Genomic DNA, 19219 nt, shown 5'->3' with positions numbered 1-19219 from the left:
AAACATATGCTTTTTGCTCACATTTTTCAATAACGTGATACCTCCTTTCTTCACGCTGAAACCTGCAAACGTCAAAATTAGTGGGACAAATTGATCACTATACTTTTCTCTTTTCCCGTCACGTTTACCCTCTCTATCTTTATCTTTCCCGTGAAGTGAACAGTCTTGAGAGCGAAGCTTGTGGACAACTGTGAGCCTCGAGAACAAAATATAACAGCAAATCTTTTGCGTATAATGGAAGCGATTCTTTAATAATCTGGGGGTCAGGAAATTGTTCATTGGGAATGAAAAGTTTTGTTTAGGAATTTTTTGGAAGGTTAAGAAAAGTATAACTCAAGTATAGAGGGCGCCAAGAGTAAAAAAAAAAATTAAATCCGAGTAAATCTTTGACATAGAGTTAGCAGAAACAAAGCCAAAAGCCCTTTAACTACAGATTTATTAGTTTTCTTTCATGAATTAACAATTACAGCGTTTTTAAAACTCAGTCAACTCCAATTTGGTTTTATAATTGCGCATTTGTGGAGCTATTACATTTTGTATGCCCAACAACCCTTGTGGAGAGACCAGCAACACAATTCTTAATATTAAATAACCTTTCACTGCTATGTTGTACAACAACTCAACAGTAACATGACTAGTGTAAGGAAAATCCATGACTATAACGAATAAAATCTCCTTTCACACGATTGTAATTTATAAATCTACCCTTTTCTTTGGTGCATTGCCAAGAGACCTCATGCTAAGCCATAGCATAAACATAACGATGAACAGCCACAAATCTCTATCAAATAAGTGGAATCACGGTTATCTCATGTTGTTATTGATTAGATACTAAAGCAACTTAAAACTACTTGTAACACTTCAGTTCTACCTCTATAACAATGTCGAGTTTTTAAATATGGGTACCTAACTTCAAAACGTTAAATCTGGTATAATATTTGTATTCTGCTTATTGTAATAGCAACCCTTTCTAATCCTTATGTTTGGTTCTCAGTTCACTAGGGAAGAGATTAATCAAAGAGGAGCAGGTTTTCTTCTCTCTCTTCCCTCTTAAGTTATGGAGCTGAGGTAATTATTTCCAAGGATTCAGGACCATTACCAATGGCCGTCTTGTGATCGACAGAGATGTGACAAGGCCAGTGCACATTCAAACCAATCTTCTCCAAGACTTTTTTCAGCATAGGCCTGAGAAAAGGATGATAAAACCCTAATGGTAACGTTCCAAGTACAAAAGGGAAAATGTCAACAATAACTAAAAATATCTAACAAACCCATGAGGAAAAGATAAAATTCCAAGGAGTTAAATCGATTTTAAAGAGTCTGGTAAGTTTACACAGAGCAAAATCAAAGCCATGTTTTTCAATTTTGCTAAATCAGAAGAACAGATTACATTCCTAAACGTATTCAATAACAAAGGACACCCTAAAGTAATTTGTACATCTTTAAAAAACCATCCACAAGACCTACATTGCAATTCCTTTAGACAATCACACAAACTAATAGCAGTTCTTCAAACCCCCCTACAAATTTGCCAGGAACCATTTGGTCCAAAATATAAAAAGAGGCACTACAAGTATGTCAAGTCAAATGTCTTGATCAAGTACACACACCAAATCATTCCGTTCTCCCTGACTCCAAAGTAAACAATCATGCATGAATAAAGGAGGTTAGCTCCTGAAGTAACAGTGGTACCGTGTCACTGAGAAGGGGGATTTACTATAATATAATTTGGTCTTATCAACTGAGTTGATAATGCAACTTGGCCATGGTAAGGAGTTTCTTAATTGATGTTTGAAGCATTAGCCATTTGTCTGAGCCCTTGTACTGGTAATTTGCTCTGACAACATGCTAATCCTTGAAATGCAAGTTTGAGAAACCCTTTACAATGGTTAATTTACATTACCAACTCTTTTTATAAAACCAAATCATCCAATCATACATGACACAACTTCCAAAATATTTAGCCTCTTTTCCTTACCAGCAGCTGATAGAAATAGTGTAGTACTTCATAGGTTTGTTGAATCCATTGAAGGTAGAAGCTGCTGAGCAAGTATAGGCTCCCATGTTTCTAAAATAAAGCCACTGCCCAACTTGAATCTAATTCAAACAGAAGATGAAAATTGAAATTTCTTCTCAGGACTAATGACCCACATTTGGCACATGAAAAAAGGTGGTAAATGTAAATTAATTCCTTTAACTCATTATTTCAAACTTCTGAACAAAGTCTCCAAGCTTGTGTAACCTCAAAGATAGAATCAGTGACATATATTGCAAAGAGTAAAACTCTAGAGCTACTTACAATAATACTTAAAATTGTATTTAAAGCTCAAAATATACCCTTGGCAAGAATGCACTCTTGGTGATACAGTCCAAAGAATCACAAGTGGGGCCCCAAATGCTTGAAGGAAATTTTGGAGCAGTTTCTTCAGCACCAAAGACTTCAGGGTGCACAGTTGCATGATCAAAGACCAGGCAGTTAAAGGAACCATACACACCATCATTGATGTAATACATGAAACCCTGGAGTGGAGATTGAATATTCACAATTGGTTACCAAACATGAATAAAAAAGATTGACTTCATTTAATCTACTTTACATTTATGCCCTTATCCAAAACTGTAACAGAAAATTAAAACCACTTAATACCTAACTACACAAAAATCTAAGTTAAGCAGCCTTCATTTGGTAAAGATCTAAAAAAGAAAAAATATTTGCTGAGCTCAACACCATTTGAGGTGGGAGGGGTAATTTCACATCAGCAAAAAAAACAAACAAACAAACAAAAACTATTCAAGTGGTAGGGTCATGCCGTTCAACAACAGTCATGAAAATCATTTTCAGTTATAATCATTTTGTGTGCATTGATTTGAAAATTCACATAATTGTAATGGATTTGCTCTTCCTATGAGATTTAATTTTCCTATGATTTTCATATCAGTTGTAATTTTGAGGAGACTTTATTTTTGTAAAACTTACCAGCTCATCAGAGTCCTTGTACTCAGGAGTACCAATGGTCAGATCATTTCCATTAAACTGACTGGCCTTCACAGAACGACAAGCAACAACATTGACAACAAGAGTACAGGCTGATGCAGAATAGTAACGGCCTGGTTCTGCTATGATGCGGATACCTGAGCTTACTGGGAAATGTTCCTCCAATAGTGGATTCAGAATAGAACAAACCTACAAGAGGGAATCAAGGGAACAAAACTACTACTTCATTGTTTGTATCAGAATGTAGACACTTTTTGTTGATGCTCACTACTCTATAACTGATTAATTTCAGTACGCTAGATGGTTATACACCTTGATCAAAGGCATCCATGCTTCACAAGTCAACATGATCACCATCATCTATCTTATACTTGTTTACCTGTACTCCATATTCATATTTTGTAATGTGACAATGGTTGACGCACTGATGATATCTTGTGCTTTTATACCAGCAAAGTCCTATTATTGCAAATGTACAACTAGCACTTTCGTCTTTTCAGGGAACTATGGCTTGTTGAAGCTCACTATGAAGTTCACACATACTCCCAAAACCTAACCTCTTCAAAAGTAATGGCCGCATCTGGCGCTCCAGGGAAACCACCACCAATGTCAAGCATTGAAAATTCAAATCCCATCTCAACCTGAGTTGAAATTCAAAATTAATGAGCAAAGACAAAAAAAAAATTAGCTTAGAAGAGTATATAATTTAGAAACTGGTCCACAGAGGCTTGGACAAGGCAGTCAGAGGCACCCAATTTGGTCTTATTTTTCAGGTTTATCGTTTAAGGCCAATGTGCATTTTCACCCTCCTTTAAGACCTTTACTCAACTTTGCTAATTCTAGGGTCTGAATGAACATTAGGATTGGCTGACCCTGTATGTGGTCCCTTAAGGGGCATATTAGAGTGGTTTCCCAAAAGGACGGGAACATTGTTTCAGAACAGGAAAGCGCATGGATAATCTGGACACGACTCTAATTCGACTTCCGGTGTTAGCGTTGCCATTCTTCCCCATCAAGTTCAGGACATCATTTCACTGGTTTTCCCATCATGATCAAAACGCCTAGGATTTGTGTTAATTGTGCACTTAAAGACGAGATAATGCAGTTTGGAATGATTTCAGAATTCATTTCCAGGATAACCAGGTTCCTTTCTCTGTTTTATTCCGTGAATTTGTGAAAATTTACCGCTACATTTACTCTGGATTCCCGAGAGGAAACACGACCATCAGCAAGCGATCTAAGATTTTAGGGCTCAGTTACCTTTTGTAATTGAGCGTGTCTTTAAGCTACGTAAGGGCTTTTCTTTCATACATTTCTTAAACCATGTATGAAAACTCTTAAGAACAGGTGCTGTTAATTTTATCATGAACTAATTCATCAATAAATTAAACTTGCTTCATGTTGAAGTTTATCAAAATGAAACAACACTAAGGTCACGTGCTTTATTATTCAGTGTTATCTGTTGTCATTGTCATTTTAACCGTGATTAAAAAGTGTTCTACGAATTGAAGTCAGAGATAAGAAAAAATTTGAGAATAGCTTGGGTTTGCACTTTTTTATGTCTTTAGTTTTTGAAAACCTAGACAAGAAAGTCATCTACGAAAGAAAATAACAATCAACGTGATTTTGGCATGGCTCTCTTAATCTATTAATTTGATTCTTTCTTGAATGACTTTAATCGTTAAAAAAAAATTAAATTAAATTAAACGAAAACAAAATAAAACAGGAACGAAGTCTGATTCCTCAGTCTAACCGTTTCACTGGTGACTAGTTCGAGTGCATTTCATTCGTTCATGGTTAAATGGGAACTCATTGTAAACAACTCCATCATTGGGTCGCTTGATCTCTACATGTTTTCGCCAAAATTCCTGATAACCCCATTCAAAATGCATTGCAACTCTAAGAAGGTGGTGCTTAAAAGAGGTGTACTGTCATGATTGAGAAGAATATTCAGTAAACAAGGGAAAAACGGCAACAATTTCAATTCCAAATTATACTTTACCAAATTATAAAGAAAAACGAGTAGTGCTAAAATCTAGAAGCACGAAACAAAATGACAACGATACAAATCATAGGGAAAAAAATATTTAGTGGGCTTCAAAATTTGATAGATGAATCTGCAGACTCGAGACTGAACTGGAATGAAATAATTTCAAAATTTAATCACCCATGTGGATTCATATTAACAACTCACTTGTAGTAAATTATTCTCAGTTTGTGCTTGTTACTCTCTCACAGAGGATAATTTCATTGTCCTTCAAATGGTCCATGAAACCGAAAATTCAAAGCTGATAATGATCCTAAAGAGCCAAGGTTAGGATATTCAAGAACAAATATAACGTGGACGGTTCGTTGAAACGACTGCTAAGTCACTTTTCAACACAACGGCGGGATTCTCGACCCAGTTTTTTCTCAGCATTTTTGCTGCACGCACCGTTCTGAAATTATGTTCCCGTCCTCTTGCTAAACCACTATATTATTTCACACAGCCTTGATCTTTGCTGTTGTTGTGTGAGGTACAGAACCAAAAAATTATTTTGAAGCTGTATGTTTGCAAACCTTTTTTCTGTCCATGAAGGGACAAGATCATCGATCTCTGTGGAAATGTGGAAACGACAGTAGACATCCCAAAAGGTACCAACTGTCAACAACAATCTTTATTTTCAATTGATGGGTTTCTGTAACTCTTTTATGGGCTCTGCATCTCACACAACAATAACAAAGATAGAGGAAGTGTAAAACAACATGCCTCTTGAGGAACCTGGTACACGGTTGGCCAGTCCCAGCATTCATCTGGATGTAGTATTAGCAAAGTCATGTATTACTTCAAGGTTTCCACTAAAAAAAAGCCCTCATCTATGATGCCCAAACAAACCAAATATGAACTTCCTCCCTTCACTTGGTGGCTTATGCACACAAATTATCCTCTGCATGTGCAAGTCCAAGGAGTTACTTTTGCAAGGGAAGTTAAAATGTAATCATTTGATTAACTTGAACCACAACTAATATAATGAAATAATGATGTTGATTCCTCTTGATATCAGAATTATTAACATAAATCCAGCGTTACTCACAGCAACGTTAAACACACTTCGAGCAGCTGAAATGGCTGTTGCATATGCACTTGCATCATAGCATCCACTGCCAACATGAAAACTAAACAGAAAACAACTTTTCAATCCAAGATGAACAAAGTGATCTGACACCAAATCATTCAGGTCAAACTGGCTCAGAGAGTACATTAACATACTCATCACATAACAAAATTAAGAAAGGGCAAGTCATTTTCATCATAGCCAAAGAATTTAGAAAAGTAAAAAAACAGTAGGAAAAAATATTTTTCACTATGTTACCTTACTCCAATTATGTTCAAATTAAGTGCATGGGCAACAGAAAGAAGATGACGACATTGCTTCAAAGGAGCACCATACTTGATTCCAAGCTAATTAAAACAATAAGATAGTTTTACCAACAGAAAATCTGCAACGTGTCACCATAGTGGGTAGTCAGGTAGGCCAAGAAGATGGGGAATATACAAGTCACATTCACCACCAAGGACAAGATCAGCAATTGAGCATCTTGAAATATTTAAACTCTATTTTAAAAATCATGATTTGCAAACCACTTTAATCCTCACTGTACTCTGAAGATCTTGCTTTTACTTTAATCATTGTTGTCCCTTTACAAATTACCATCTTTAAGTTAATGGTGGTTTTGCACAGCTAAAAATCTATTCCATACATCTCTCCAGACAACATGCTTTCACTAACCCACCCACAAGTAGAAGCAAAAATCCTTGTGCTAACCTGGCAGAGGGACTTGGAGTCATCTGTCCTGATGCGCAGAAGTAATCTATTACAAGGAGAAATCGCTTTATAAGACCTAAGGATGCTAAACAGAGGCTAAGTTCAAGTACTTTTAAATGGCAGGGTTGTTATAAGCAAACATAATAGATGCATGATCTCAACTGAGTAGGTGGCTGAATTTTATTATGCTTGTGCAGCAAGCATGGTTTTATGCAACATGCCCTTCATATGAAGGTCTGAGGGCATGTTCCCCTGAAAAAATTTTAAATTTTAAACTCTCTGAGACAAGATTTTCAGCACTCTAGGACATCTTTGGGCCTTTTTTTCTCTACAACATCAACGTTATAATCAGTTCAAATATCATTTTTTATTTTTGTCTTTGTCTTTGAGCACTACTCGTTAGGTAGCTGGCATAAAAGTAGCACAGCTGACAGGTCTGTACCACCTACCAGCTTCTACTAACAACTGTGAACATAACTGTGACACTTGCGAACAGCATACAGTGGCAAAGCTCCCAGGAGTGTTGTTCAACACATCCTTCTCTGTATCTTTTTTTAGGATGTTTGACATAGCCTATCCTGTATCTACTCAGTACTTCCAACTTAAGAGGTAATATTTACTTTGCTGCAGGGTGCAACTCTTTGATCTTGTGCAACTCCAGCTCATTGTCAAAAGTCATCAAGGAAATTCCATGCTTCTCAGAGAATCTGTCAAAATTTTAAGTGTGAAATATCTATTGTGAAACATACCAAAATCATTAGAAAGAAAGAAGGCCAAAAGATCCTTCAACTCTAGAGAGTAATCATAAATCTAATTCTCTTAACTGTGTAAGGACAGTTATAGGCAATGGAAATTTAGAACCAATCAACTAGGGCATACAGTGCAGTATAACATTACTTTCTCAAGACCAACAAACAAAGTATTAATATCAATGGTGGTATGGTTTTGTTATATCTCATGTAGCATACACAGTGTGTATACATTGTATATTGCATATTTGCATTTGTATCAATTAATGTAAATTCAGCATGGGATAATTTTTATAATAAACATCCGATGTATTTTTGGTGACAAGTTTTGGTCATTTTAACAGGCTTCACATTTAAATTATGGAAATGAAATGGTTTACACCAAAACTACAAAACAGTTCTAATCTGATCATCTTGGAAAAGCAAGTGCAAGGCTCCATTATCTGGGTACAAATTAATAGTATTAATAGTAACAATAACAAAAACAAATAACAATATACAGGGCATGAAATTATTTTTTTTTTCTGATAGCCACTTGGCTGCTAAATTCTTCAAAGTAGTAGCCAATTCAAAAAAAGTTGGATGCCATTTTCAAAGACAAACAAAACCTTTTTTTTACGCTGTCAACGTTCTCGATGGACCCTCCAAAATTAATTTGGGGAAAAGATCTAACGTTCTGAAAAGTGGACACTAGGATGGATGATATACAACGTTCAAGCTCACCTAAATCCAAGATAGTGTCTAGTTATCAATTGAGATGCGTGTGCTGAGTTTTGGAAACATACTTAACGAGGAAGTTTGCCGCGGATTTATCTTTGCAAATCTTTTTGATTCACTATGTCTCTCGATATGGTTGTGATGAAATATTCTAGTCGCCAATTTGGCGACTAATTTTCAAGATTTGGTCACCAAATTGAAAAATTTAGTCGCATTGGCGCCTATATTAGGCGCAATTTCACGCCCTGATATACAAATTAATAAACTTGTGGCCCTTATACCTAATTAACTAATGAAAACATAAAAATAATACTTAAAATGAGCCAACGGTAGCCAAGGATAAATACCATGGAAATGTTCCACTATTAAGAGCTTAACAATTAAAGACAGATGGTCATATATCCAGAAACAAATTACTACTTACTTGGTTTGTCTCTTCAGAAATATTTTGTCAGCTTATATAAAATGTTATAGGGCACAATTGAAATGGAAGACATTTATGGAACAACCCCTAAATCAATCAGATAACTAGATCTTTAACAAAACTAAAGTTATAAATAAGAATTTATGATTACCACAAACCAAGAACACTTTTGTATCTGCAGCTCCTTATCAGTAAAGATCAAGCACCCTATGTTAATAGCCAAGTAGGTTAACAAACCTGAGATGAGAAGCCTGCTTGCAAGGATTGGCATACACAATCTTAGATGGGGGTACACCCATCCCTAACATAGTTTGCATTTCAATCTGCCAAAAAAAGTTAAAAAAAAACAAAATAAATGAGAGACTCATAAAAGAACACCACAGTGACTTCACTAGATGATAATGCTAAACAGAAAATTTAATACCTTGCTTGCACAATCAAAACCAATTCCCAACCCTGCTAACATCTTTAGGATTACAGGATCACAGTTACACTTCATTGCTACAAGGAGACAAAACAAACAATTGCAGTTTCAGCCATTACAATGTCTGGATTTAAAAGTTGACTGATTAACAAAATTAAAAGGTAGTTTTATTCTACAGTAGTCTACATAAAATCTCTATCTTGTTAGAGGAAAAAAAAAATCCACTAACCATAAAAAGGTTCTACTCGAGGAAGAAGAGAAACCCACTTCTTGTGTTTAAGAAGAACATCAGCCAGGTCTACTATATAAAAGGCATCATCAGGGTCCTTGGGTACAAAAAAAACAACAGGGGTTAATTTAATAAAGAAAATACACTTGTAGTTTTCACATGTGTAATATATGCAGGTAAAGTCTGACTTGTAATGACAAGAATTTAATAAAACAATATTCCACACAGGAATTTACACATGTATCTTGAGTCAGTACACAAGTGTAAATTACAATGGTAGAACCATACAAGACAGTCTCAATAGGGTGATGGATTTTTAGGCTAAAGGTTACTTTCTTCCCATTAGTTTTAAAAGAATTTTCTTCCACAGTTTATTTTCTCTATGACTAACGGTTAAAATTTGTCAATTTTCACTCCCAATAGCTATTTTTTTCTGCCATCTTACCACTTATGGTGAGCCACAATTGTGACCCTTTTATAAATGTTGACTCTGCTTGAATGTTAGCGCATCTTTTACAAATGCAGTTAAAAATCGTTACTTTCCCTTCAACATATGCTGCTTTGCTTTGTTTGCTTACAGTTTTATTCTTGTCTGTCATTGGGCATGTTATCCACACTGCAAAATTTTCTTTTGGCTCAGCTCATGAGGGAACACAGAATAATAGTTTTAGCACCAGTGATGGAGAAAGTAAAGCAAGCAACATGGGAAAAGTTTCATATGCAATTAAATGGCCTTAGCACAAACATAGACAGTGCCCAAACCCTCCAATGTTCTATGGGCTACCATTTGTAGGCTAGGTCTCCACACAAAAAAGTAAGCAAATCAAAGAAGACTGGTGCAGGGGGAGTGGAGAGTAAACTGAGAAGATGAGACTGTCCCCAATGTTTTAAGCCATGTAAGTGCCAACATAGAGCAAGTGAAAGTCAACAATCTGGATATTGTATTTGGAGAGGAGATTGTTGTCACAACAACTCCTAGCTTTGAAGGTAAATAGTCATAATCCACATTTAAATAAATCAACCTTCTTAAACATGCGAGCCTGGTTAGTAATGAAATGAGAATGCTATTGTCATTTTTTTCCCCCGTTTCTCATTTTCACATGGTTGTCTGGAGAGCTTGGAACCTCTTTTTGAGAACACCATGTTCCCTTGCAATAGTGCATTGTGTTTTCTCATGCACCTTATTAAACCTGCGGCAAGCCCCTTCCACCTCTTCTCTGAAAGGGGGGATCCACCAGTTGTTGCAGACGTAGGCAGAGTTGCCTTAAATAACTGCTTCCGGGAATTGTCTACTCCCCTGTTGCTCATTAGTGGTCCAGAAGATGATGGTGTAATCTGGGCCTGCTACCATGGCAACATTGAGATTTGGAATGATGGAGGTTGATGTAGGTATCTTTATCATTGCAAGGTGGGTTCACAGGGATGCGAGTTTCATCAAAGCAGCCTGCAACACACAGAAAGCCTGCAATGTCTCTGAATTCAGAGGCAATAGTAAGAGGCCAGCCAGGCCATCATATGAGCACCCATCAAAAGCTAATTATTGCAGGGACAAAGTGATAAATGATATGTCATACTGTTGATGAGGAGATACCATGACAAGAGTGCATTAAGTTATAGAAGGAATTTATTCCATGGAAGTGAAGAAACACTAAAAGTTGCTGTCTTGCCGTTGCTGAGGCCTCCACAGGCAGACGAAACTTCTAAACTTCTAATTTCCCTGGATTTTTGATGTTGAAAAGCCATCTATTTTGGGAATTCCTTGGTTAACAGATAACTTGATGTCTCAGCAGCTTGTTGAATTCCCCTTCACTAGAGGATGACATATTGTGACACTCCAATGTCATTTTTCAGAAGTAGTAGTCCATGTCTACAAGTGATGTGAAACTTGTATTTTGCACAAGTGATTTTCAAGTTGGACCCTTGTTAATTAAAAGACAAGTTGGACTCTTCCAATAGTTTTATCAAATTTGATATTTACCATCTTTTACACTTATAGTGCTACACCTGTAATTACTAACTGGACACTCGTAACCTGGACTTGTAACAATGGTTATTAAACTTGTCTTTGTCGGTACTTCTAAATACAATGGTTCAACTTGTAGATTACAAGTTAAAATTTTTATTCAGTTAACCCCGGCAAAATGAAGATTAATACATTTGTTTAATCTTACAATACATTGCTTTTGTTTCTTACACATTATATCACTTAGAGTAATCATCCCAATACAGATTTAAAAAACAGGATTAACCTTGTGCAAATGAATGATAAATCTATGTTAAAACACAACATGTTTGTGGTACTTCTACAGTATGAACAATCACAAGGACTTTAAAAGGCTGAAGAGCTCACCACATAATCAGGGTCTTCTTGCAAACATCAAAATGCAAGGTGATGCTTGCATTAAAGACTTAATATCTGCAATCCCCCCAAAAAACTAGTACATTAAACTAAAAAAGAGATAAATGGATTCAAACCTCTCTCCCCAAGGCACAAAGTTTTCGTTCAATAATATCCACGCAGGACAACTGATCCTCCAATATGTCAAGTATGACATCTTCTCCAAGAGAACACTTCATCTTGAACAATTACCTAGAAAGGCTATGAATGAAAATAAAAGGAATAAGTTTCTAAAGAAATTGTGGCACTGCATCAGTAGAAGGGTATTAACCCATTGACATCCGATGCGCCCTCATGCGCCCAGAAATAAAACCCCTCTGAAATTCCAATGCGCCCTCATGCGCCCTGTCAAAATTGGCTTGTTTTGATTGGCTGTAGCTTAGAAACAAAACTCCCCTGGGTATTGAAAAGCAGTGAAACGTGACATGCAAAAAATAAGCTTTCGTTTGAGACCAAACTCACTATTACACGTTTACCGTGCGATTTTTTGCAAATTTTTCAAAAATATGTCGTGGTCTTAGACATGGCTTCTGGAAGAATTGATGAAAGTTAATTTTCATCCGATGAAGAGCAAGAAGTCTTCGCTGGATTTATCATCGAAGAAATTGAAAAAAGCGACAAGCACGTCAAGCACAGCATGAACAAAACTTGCTTCGAAATGTGGATGACGAGATGGAAGACTTTTTCGACCTGCGGTCACAAGAAAGGGGAAGCGATTCCGATGTTGAGCTATACGCTAGTGAAGAGTAAGAAGAAAGCGACGCCAGTAGTGATGAAGAATCTGCCGCAGAAGAAAGCCGACCAAATGCTCTTCAATGGTCTAGCTAATTGCGACAAATTAATGTTGAGGAATTCTCCATTCGTCGTGGCCCGACCAGAGATCTCGGAGAAAATGCAACTGCCAAAGATTTCTTTAATGTATTTATCGACGATGCTTACATTGACGAAGACGTCCGATACACCGTTGCGTACGCTCGTTCGAAAGGGGATCGATCGTTCACATCTACCCAAGCGGAAATTTCAGCGTATCTCGGGCTAAACATTCTCATTGGAATCTATGAACTTCCTCAGTTGGCAATGTACTGGGATTCTGACGAGTTTGTTGGAGTTGATTGTTTAAAAAAACGATCCCAGAGCACCGCTTCATGACTCTCGGGAAATATTTACATCTTGCTGACCCGACCGCAGAAGACCGAAACGATCTCCTCTGCAAAGTTTGCCCCTTGTAACTCGCTTGGAGCAAAAGTTTGCCTAAGCGAAGAAAATATATGCATTGTTCAAAGTGAAACTTTTCATTTAGGCGTAAAAATTGGTTTGTTCTTGCTCATGACTCGCAAAAAGTAATTTTATAGCTGCGCCTTGTGACGTGTCGCGATGTCGCTATGGCGGGCAAATTCAAAATTGACCCGCGTTAGAAAGTTTAGGATTCCTTTCGTTGAGGAGGAATTTGCGATCTGTCTTTTGGTGTTGTATTTGAGGGAAAGCTTTTTACATGATTCTGATGGAATAAGAGTGCAAAAGAGAGTCATCATACTGATAAATACTTTCAAAGCTGAAGGCAACCTTGCCAATGACTCGCTGTACATCATGAAGTTGAATCCGTTCTCTAGCTTTAGAATTTTTTTTTGAGAGAGCCTGATGCTCAAATTGAAAATAAAATTTGACAGGGGGAAAGTATATTATTTAATATGCAACTTTGTGCAGTTTCCCTTCAGTAGAGTGAAATGAAGACATTAAAATCTTAAATTATTTTGGCAGTGGTCTGTGTGTTCACTGTGGCAGCCATTTTCTCTGGAATTTCAGGGGGTGGTCTGAGCTCTAAGGTGTGGGGCTCAATGGGTTAAAAGAATATATTTGCTCTGATGTAAGGCAAACACTTTAAATTTCACCTTTCAAAACTTTTCACAGTTGCCAATTTTCATTATCAACTCAGTTGATAAACCAAATTCTTTTGGTTGAATAGAAATGTTAACCTTTCACATTTAATGTGTATGTGTACTCTATCTTCAGTCTGATATACAAAGCCAAAGGAATGACAAAGAACACCTCCCAGTGAAACAGATTTTTACCAACCATTAAATCAATTTCTAATTGTAAAATTGAAGAGTAGTCTCCTGTTACATTTATTTTCATATACATAGCAAAATATCTCACAAGAAGTTTGTCAATGAAAAATGCATAAATGTTGAAGTATATTTTTTCCCTCATAAAAGGAATGAGTTAAAGAAAAGCTTCAGAGTTCCCATAAGGAATTGGACCTCAGACCTTCAGATTCCACACTCCTATACTCTTAACAAAAAGCCACAGAGACTCTATAGTCAGCAAGGCCATCATTATATCAGAGTGTGTAGAAAGTCCACACCAATAGCCCTAATGCTACAATGAGTGGCAAAAGCAGTTGGCATGCCTCCCCTCACTAGGTGGTAGAAAAACCTCCTCTCAACATAAAAATAGAGCTCTTGCATTCATCTCTAATAGGTTACTAGCAAGTTCCCCCTTTTCCCTAAACATTGTTGTCTGAATTTTGTGCCCATTTTGCAACACCAAGCAACACTGAAATGAACAAGTTGCTAGTTAAAGGGATCCTTGTGTTTGCACAAAGATTTGTGGAATTGCCATGGGGCAAAAGGTTGCAAGTTCTTAGAAGGAAGTATATGGCAAAAGGTTGCTTCAACATCCTAAAAATGATTTTGGAGAGAGATCAAGGCTTTTGCCAAAGTTTTATCATAGATAGATTAAATATGTTGTAAATTATACCAATTCCCTTCTCTCCTTGCAAAAGGTCTATCATATAATTATGTAATCACAATCCTGTAATGGCCTCGTCATATCACAAAATTAGCCTTCAACCACACAGATATAGCACACTCAAGTCTTTTCAGTTGTATTTTTGTACTGCCTGTTTTTGTACTTGTTAACATATGAAACAAACATATTACAATGTCTAAAAATATACCTCCTCAAAGGAGAGAAGTCATGGTCAGTAGTAATGGAAATTGTTTTAACCAATCTATTGCTCTTTGGAAGGATGAAATAAGCAATGAAAAATAAAAGGAAATCCCTGGGTCAAGTGATAATTAGTAGAGAAAAATCCAAAGGTTTTAGAGCTGTCATTTATCTCCCCAAATTCCCTGAAAGATCTTGTCAGGAAAACCAAGAACATTTAAACTCTGGCAGAAAATATGGATGTACACATACTCAGTAATGCATCTCTTCTTAAACAACCCATTTGTACCTTCTCATCGTTGCATAGGAAAGGGTTCAGTTTTGAGCCAATTATCAACACTGGTTCATTTTCATTCATCACAACAAAGAGGTAGTGTAGGTGTTTAATCACTAATATATCAAGATAATATTTAATGCTTAAGCACACAATTTCAAACTTTAGCTGCTTTGAGGTAGCTGTTGCAGCATTTTTTTATTTTATTTTAATACCACACCAAGAAAAGAGCTAAATGCAGACTTAACACAAGTAAATAAAACTGAAAAGGCTTTATTGAGTTATTTCTTTGCGATTTAAAACTAATATTTCTAAAGTTCAAGATCATTAGGCAAGGTTAATTTCACCAAACCTCCCCCCCCAAAAGTAAATTGTGAGATTTTACTACCTATTTCACAGTTGTTCACACAAAACCTTGCACTACCCTTGTATCAATATTACCCAAACCCATTTCTGATTAAACAGCAGCAAAAGAGTGATGATCTCTCACCAAAATCTTTTTTTTCTTTATTCACTAAGAGGAAAATAAAAGTTATAGGGAAAATTAAAAAAGTTGTGGAATGTGCCAAAACATTTGCCACTTAATGTAGTTAATATTCCATCCAGGCTGTGACAGAGGGTTTGTTTCATCACTTGCCCAAAGGGCAACTCACAAATTTTCACTATTCTGTTTGCATACGGAGGAAGGCTAGTTAGAAAAGCCTTTAGACTAATGGACAATGGTTCTAACTTGCCCAAAATCAATTTAACTGTACCCTGCATGTTCATATGTTACATTAATTTTGCATACTGTCAAGATTGGCAACATTGAAGACCTCTTGTTCTTGTGCCTTGACAGAATAAGGAAATTGAAATGAAATGAAGAAAAATAAACTATAACAAAATATCAGATTTCCACACTGCACATCATAAAAATCATCTGCGAAACCAGACAAATTTGCATATTGGCTCTAAAATCTGATTCCAAAGACTGATTGCATACAAGAGAAATAAGCCTTTGTTTGAAAAGGGTGCCTTGTGGAAAGCCTTTGATGTCCACATGAATTTTAATTCATCAAGCTGATAATAGATACATGAACTTAATGACTGAGTGGAAGGCCAGACAGGAAAATATTGGCTTGAGGTATTAGATTTCCACACTACATATCATCAAAATCAAAGATTATCAAGATAAAAAACAACTGTTTTACTTCAATATATATCTTGTGAAAACTTCCTGCCTACTCCATATGTTGGATAATAAATGCAAAAACATTAATCAATTGCTGGTCATCTGCAAAACCAGACAAATTTACATATTGGCTCTAAAATCTGATTCCAAAGACTGATGCATACAAGAGAAATAAGCTTTTGTTTGAAAAGGGTGCCTTGTGGAAAGTCTTTGATGTCCACTTGAATTTTAATTCATCAAGCTAATAATATATACATGTACTTAATGACTGAGTGGAAGGCCAGACAGGAAAATACTGGCTCAAGGTCAAAAGAACAAAAGACAGAAGCATGCAGGACAACCATAAAATGATTCTACAATAAAAATTTTCCATTGTTGTTTTCTCCAAGTCAGAACAAGAAGCTCACACTTTAACAAAAACACAACTTTCTTTAGCCTTTTCCTTTTTTCCTTGAAAATTTTGCAACAAAGCCATTTGACTGAAGAGCCACACAGCTATTTCCAGACAAGCACATGTCAACCCTTACAGACTGATACACATCAGCTTCCATTATGGTTTTCACATGTGATTGCGTGTACATGGCTGTACTGGTTATATGATGACAATCTTGTTTGCACTTAGCCGCACATTAAAAAAAGGTCTCATTAAAAAAAGGTCTTTCAGACTTAGTTTGGTTTATTCTGGATTTTTTAATCTTAAATCTAGATTTCTGATTAAAATTATAAGAGCCTCCATAACTTTTTGTGCCTTTCTTCAGAAGCTACTCACCTGGCCACTATTTTTTGAAGGTCAGATAACAATATCTACTAGACAAATCTCCATCTGGCGAATAGCACTATACATTTTGCTATCACTTATTTGCTGGAAAGCAATTTATCCCTTGGGCAGCACTATCCACCCTTAATCAAATCTATAACTTAATTCTCAAATGTGATTGGTTATCACCAGCCCAATTTGAACCCTAATAGGACAGTGTGTGCATTATGCTTGTAATTGGACAGTGTGATAGGACAGTTGGTAGGTTATGCCTTTGCAAGTGGACAGAATGCATCATGAGCATGCGCTGTTGTCTCGCATTTTGCCAAGTTAACTGTCAATTTTCTTTAAACAACCGATTTCTAGTTTCTTTCTCAAAATTTTGCCATAGTTTTGATTTCTCAGTAACAGCACTTCATGTCATGTCCTGTAATCATATACTCGAAATTAACAAATTGGACTCCCACTTCGCAGTTGTCTAATTTTGTTAATCACTCGTATAGTTACAGACTGAATTGGACTCCATTCAGTCCTATAACCATTGTTTATAAAACCCCTTTCGTATTTCATTTGAGCATCTTTTTCGAGAAAGAAGAGGTTTTAATAAAAATCACTAACCTTTTGTTACAAAAAGATTTAAAAATAACCTGAGGTTATAAAAGGTTATAAAACTTTTAGTTCACGCGTTAGCTATGCTTTTATCGAGAAAGAAAGCACTTATAAAATGCGGGGAGCAAAAAAAAAAAACCAAGACTAACTCGAGGGGCCTAGAGCTAGCACAGCCTCTCTGCGAAAACATGTCTTAAAACGCGGAAAAGCCGTGTGGTACATTTGAAAATGCATGGTTGTATACTTACATGACGACTGTTCTCAAAAATGCACCCTTAGCAAACGCTAGCTTGGGTCGGAATCCACGTTGAAGGTGAATTCGAACTTTTCCTTCTTCAGGAAGTCAGCTTCTGGGCAGTTGGAGTAGATTTTCGCAGTATGGCCGCCCTGTATAAAGGTCGGGAGAAAGGTGGGTGAACGGCCATTACTTTCAGTTAACGTGGACTTCAATGTCGCATATGAAAAGCCAGTAATTCCATAAAATATGGACAAAAATGTCTCACCTTCACCGCAGGGTCGCAGCAGACAATTCTTCCCTCTTTTAAACGCGGAATGGTGACTGATTTATCTTGAACTTTTAAAGAAAAAGTAAGCGACGAGCGAACATTCAAACATCGAACGTGTACGACCGTCAAAACTATGGCTCGCGTGCGACCATGTGACAACTTTATTGTGATTGGTTGGTTTGGTGGTCTTAGACGATTGCGCAAAGCCTGACCAAACTTCCAAGACAAAATTATGCACATAATTATCAGCTTTGTAATGAAAAAAATGAGTCAATCAAAAAGGATCTGTATGTGCAAAAAAATTAGAAGTATTTGAGGGTGGGGTTGTGGGTGAGTCGTTTGAACAACACACTATGGCAAATCGTAGTCTTCTAGCTTAGAAGAAATTATATTCAAATTTAAACATCCCTCCAACTTGTCTCCAAACGGTATGAAGGTAAGGGTGCTGACCGAAATTGGCCTTAATGAAGAGGGAAAGGAATGGAAATTTGTCCATCCAATATTAGTGAAAAGACTGCGAATGAAATATTAACTATAAAGCTCAGAACATAATCACAATAGCTCACGTCTGAATGATAATAAACTTGTTCAGTTAAGGAACTGTCGGTTCAATCAGAAGAAAAGAAAGTTTGTATTATGCTAACGACCCTTCTCATATAAGATATGAATGGTCCCAAGAATGAACTGCAATCCCATCTTTTCAGGCGAATAGTGGACCGTCTCTTGTTTGAGCATCATACTGAGCGCGGAAAACAATTTTGTCCGTTTTCTTGACCATGGCTCTAATCCTTTCTTCGTGAAAGCTGTTTGATCTTCGCTCTTAGAAAGACGACATAGGCCTCTATTTGCCAATCATCTTAAAGAAATTCTGCCTTTCACTTGCGACGATCATTCAAAGTTACGTCATAGTTCGCGCTTAATGGAAAGGCTACCTTACTCTTGATTTAGTCACATTTTTAACAAGTTCATAATTAGCAAGCCGCTTTCTAATTCTCCATCCTTCTTCCGTTTTTTTTTGTTTTAAACCTAGCTTAACATCGTTTTTCTATTCTGTTGAGAATAATTTTCATTGTCCTTCAAATGAAAAGGTAATCTACATGGCCGAGTCTGTAACTAGCCGAAACGAAATTAAGATAACACGACTTATGCTCAGCTCGTGCTTTTCACGTGATAAAAGAGTTACACGAAACCCTCGACTGATATTTGAAAATGTT

The 19219-nt window shown here is 36.5% G+C and overlaps 1 protein-coding gene and 1 pseudogene across 1 annotated transcript; one reads left to right on the top strand and one right to left on the bottom strand.

Annotated features, from left to right (window-relative positions):
- Positions 1–419: 419 nt before the first annotated feature.
- LOC131790540 (ornithine decarboxylase-like) lies at positions 420–18160 on the bottom strand. Its single transcript, XM_059107749.2, has 15 exons — positions 18003–18160; positions 17748–17886; positions 11820–11943; positions 9345–9441; positions 9116–9192; positions 8929–9014; positions 7422–7508; positions 6802–6847; positions 6349–6437; positions 6070–6151; positions 3553–3636; positions 2978–3184; positions 2338–2520; positions 1979–2097; positions 420–1185 (listed from the first exon to the last, which is right to left on the bottom strand). Exons 3-15 carry the CDS (start codon positions 11919–11921, stop codon positions 1056–1058), a joined length of 1389 nt encoding a protein of 462 aa, XP_058963732.1. The 5' UTR covers positions 11922–11943; positions 17748–17886; positions 18003–18160; the 3' UTR covers positions 420–1055.
- LOC136279128 (uncharacterized) lies at positions 12129–13571 on the top strand (annotated as a pseudogene).
- Positions 18161–19219: the final 1059 nt, after the last annotated feature.

Source organism: Pocillopora verrucosa, chromosome 2 (genome assembly GCF_036669915.1).
Source record: "Pocillopora verrucosa isolate sample1 chromosome 2, ASM3666991v2, whole genome shotgun sequence".
In the NCBI taxonomy this organism is placed as follows: Eukaryota; Metazoa; Cnidaria; class Anthozoa; order Scleractinia; family Pocilloporidae; genus Pocillopora; species Pocillopora verrucosa.
This window is presented reverse-complemented; position numbering and strand designations above follow the sequence as displayed.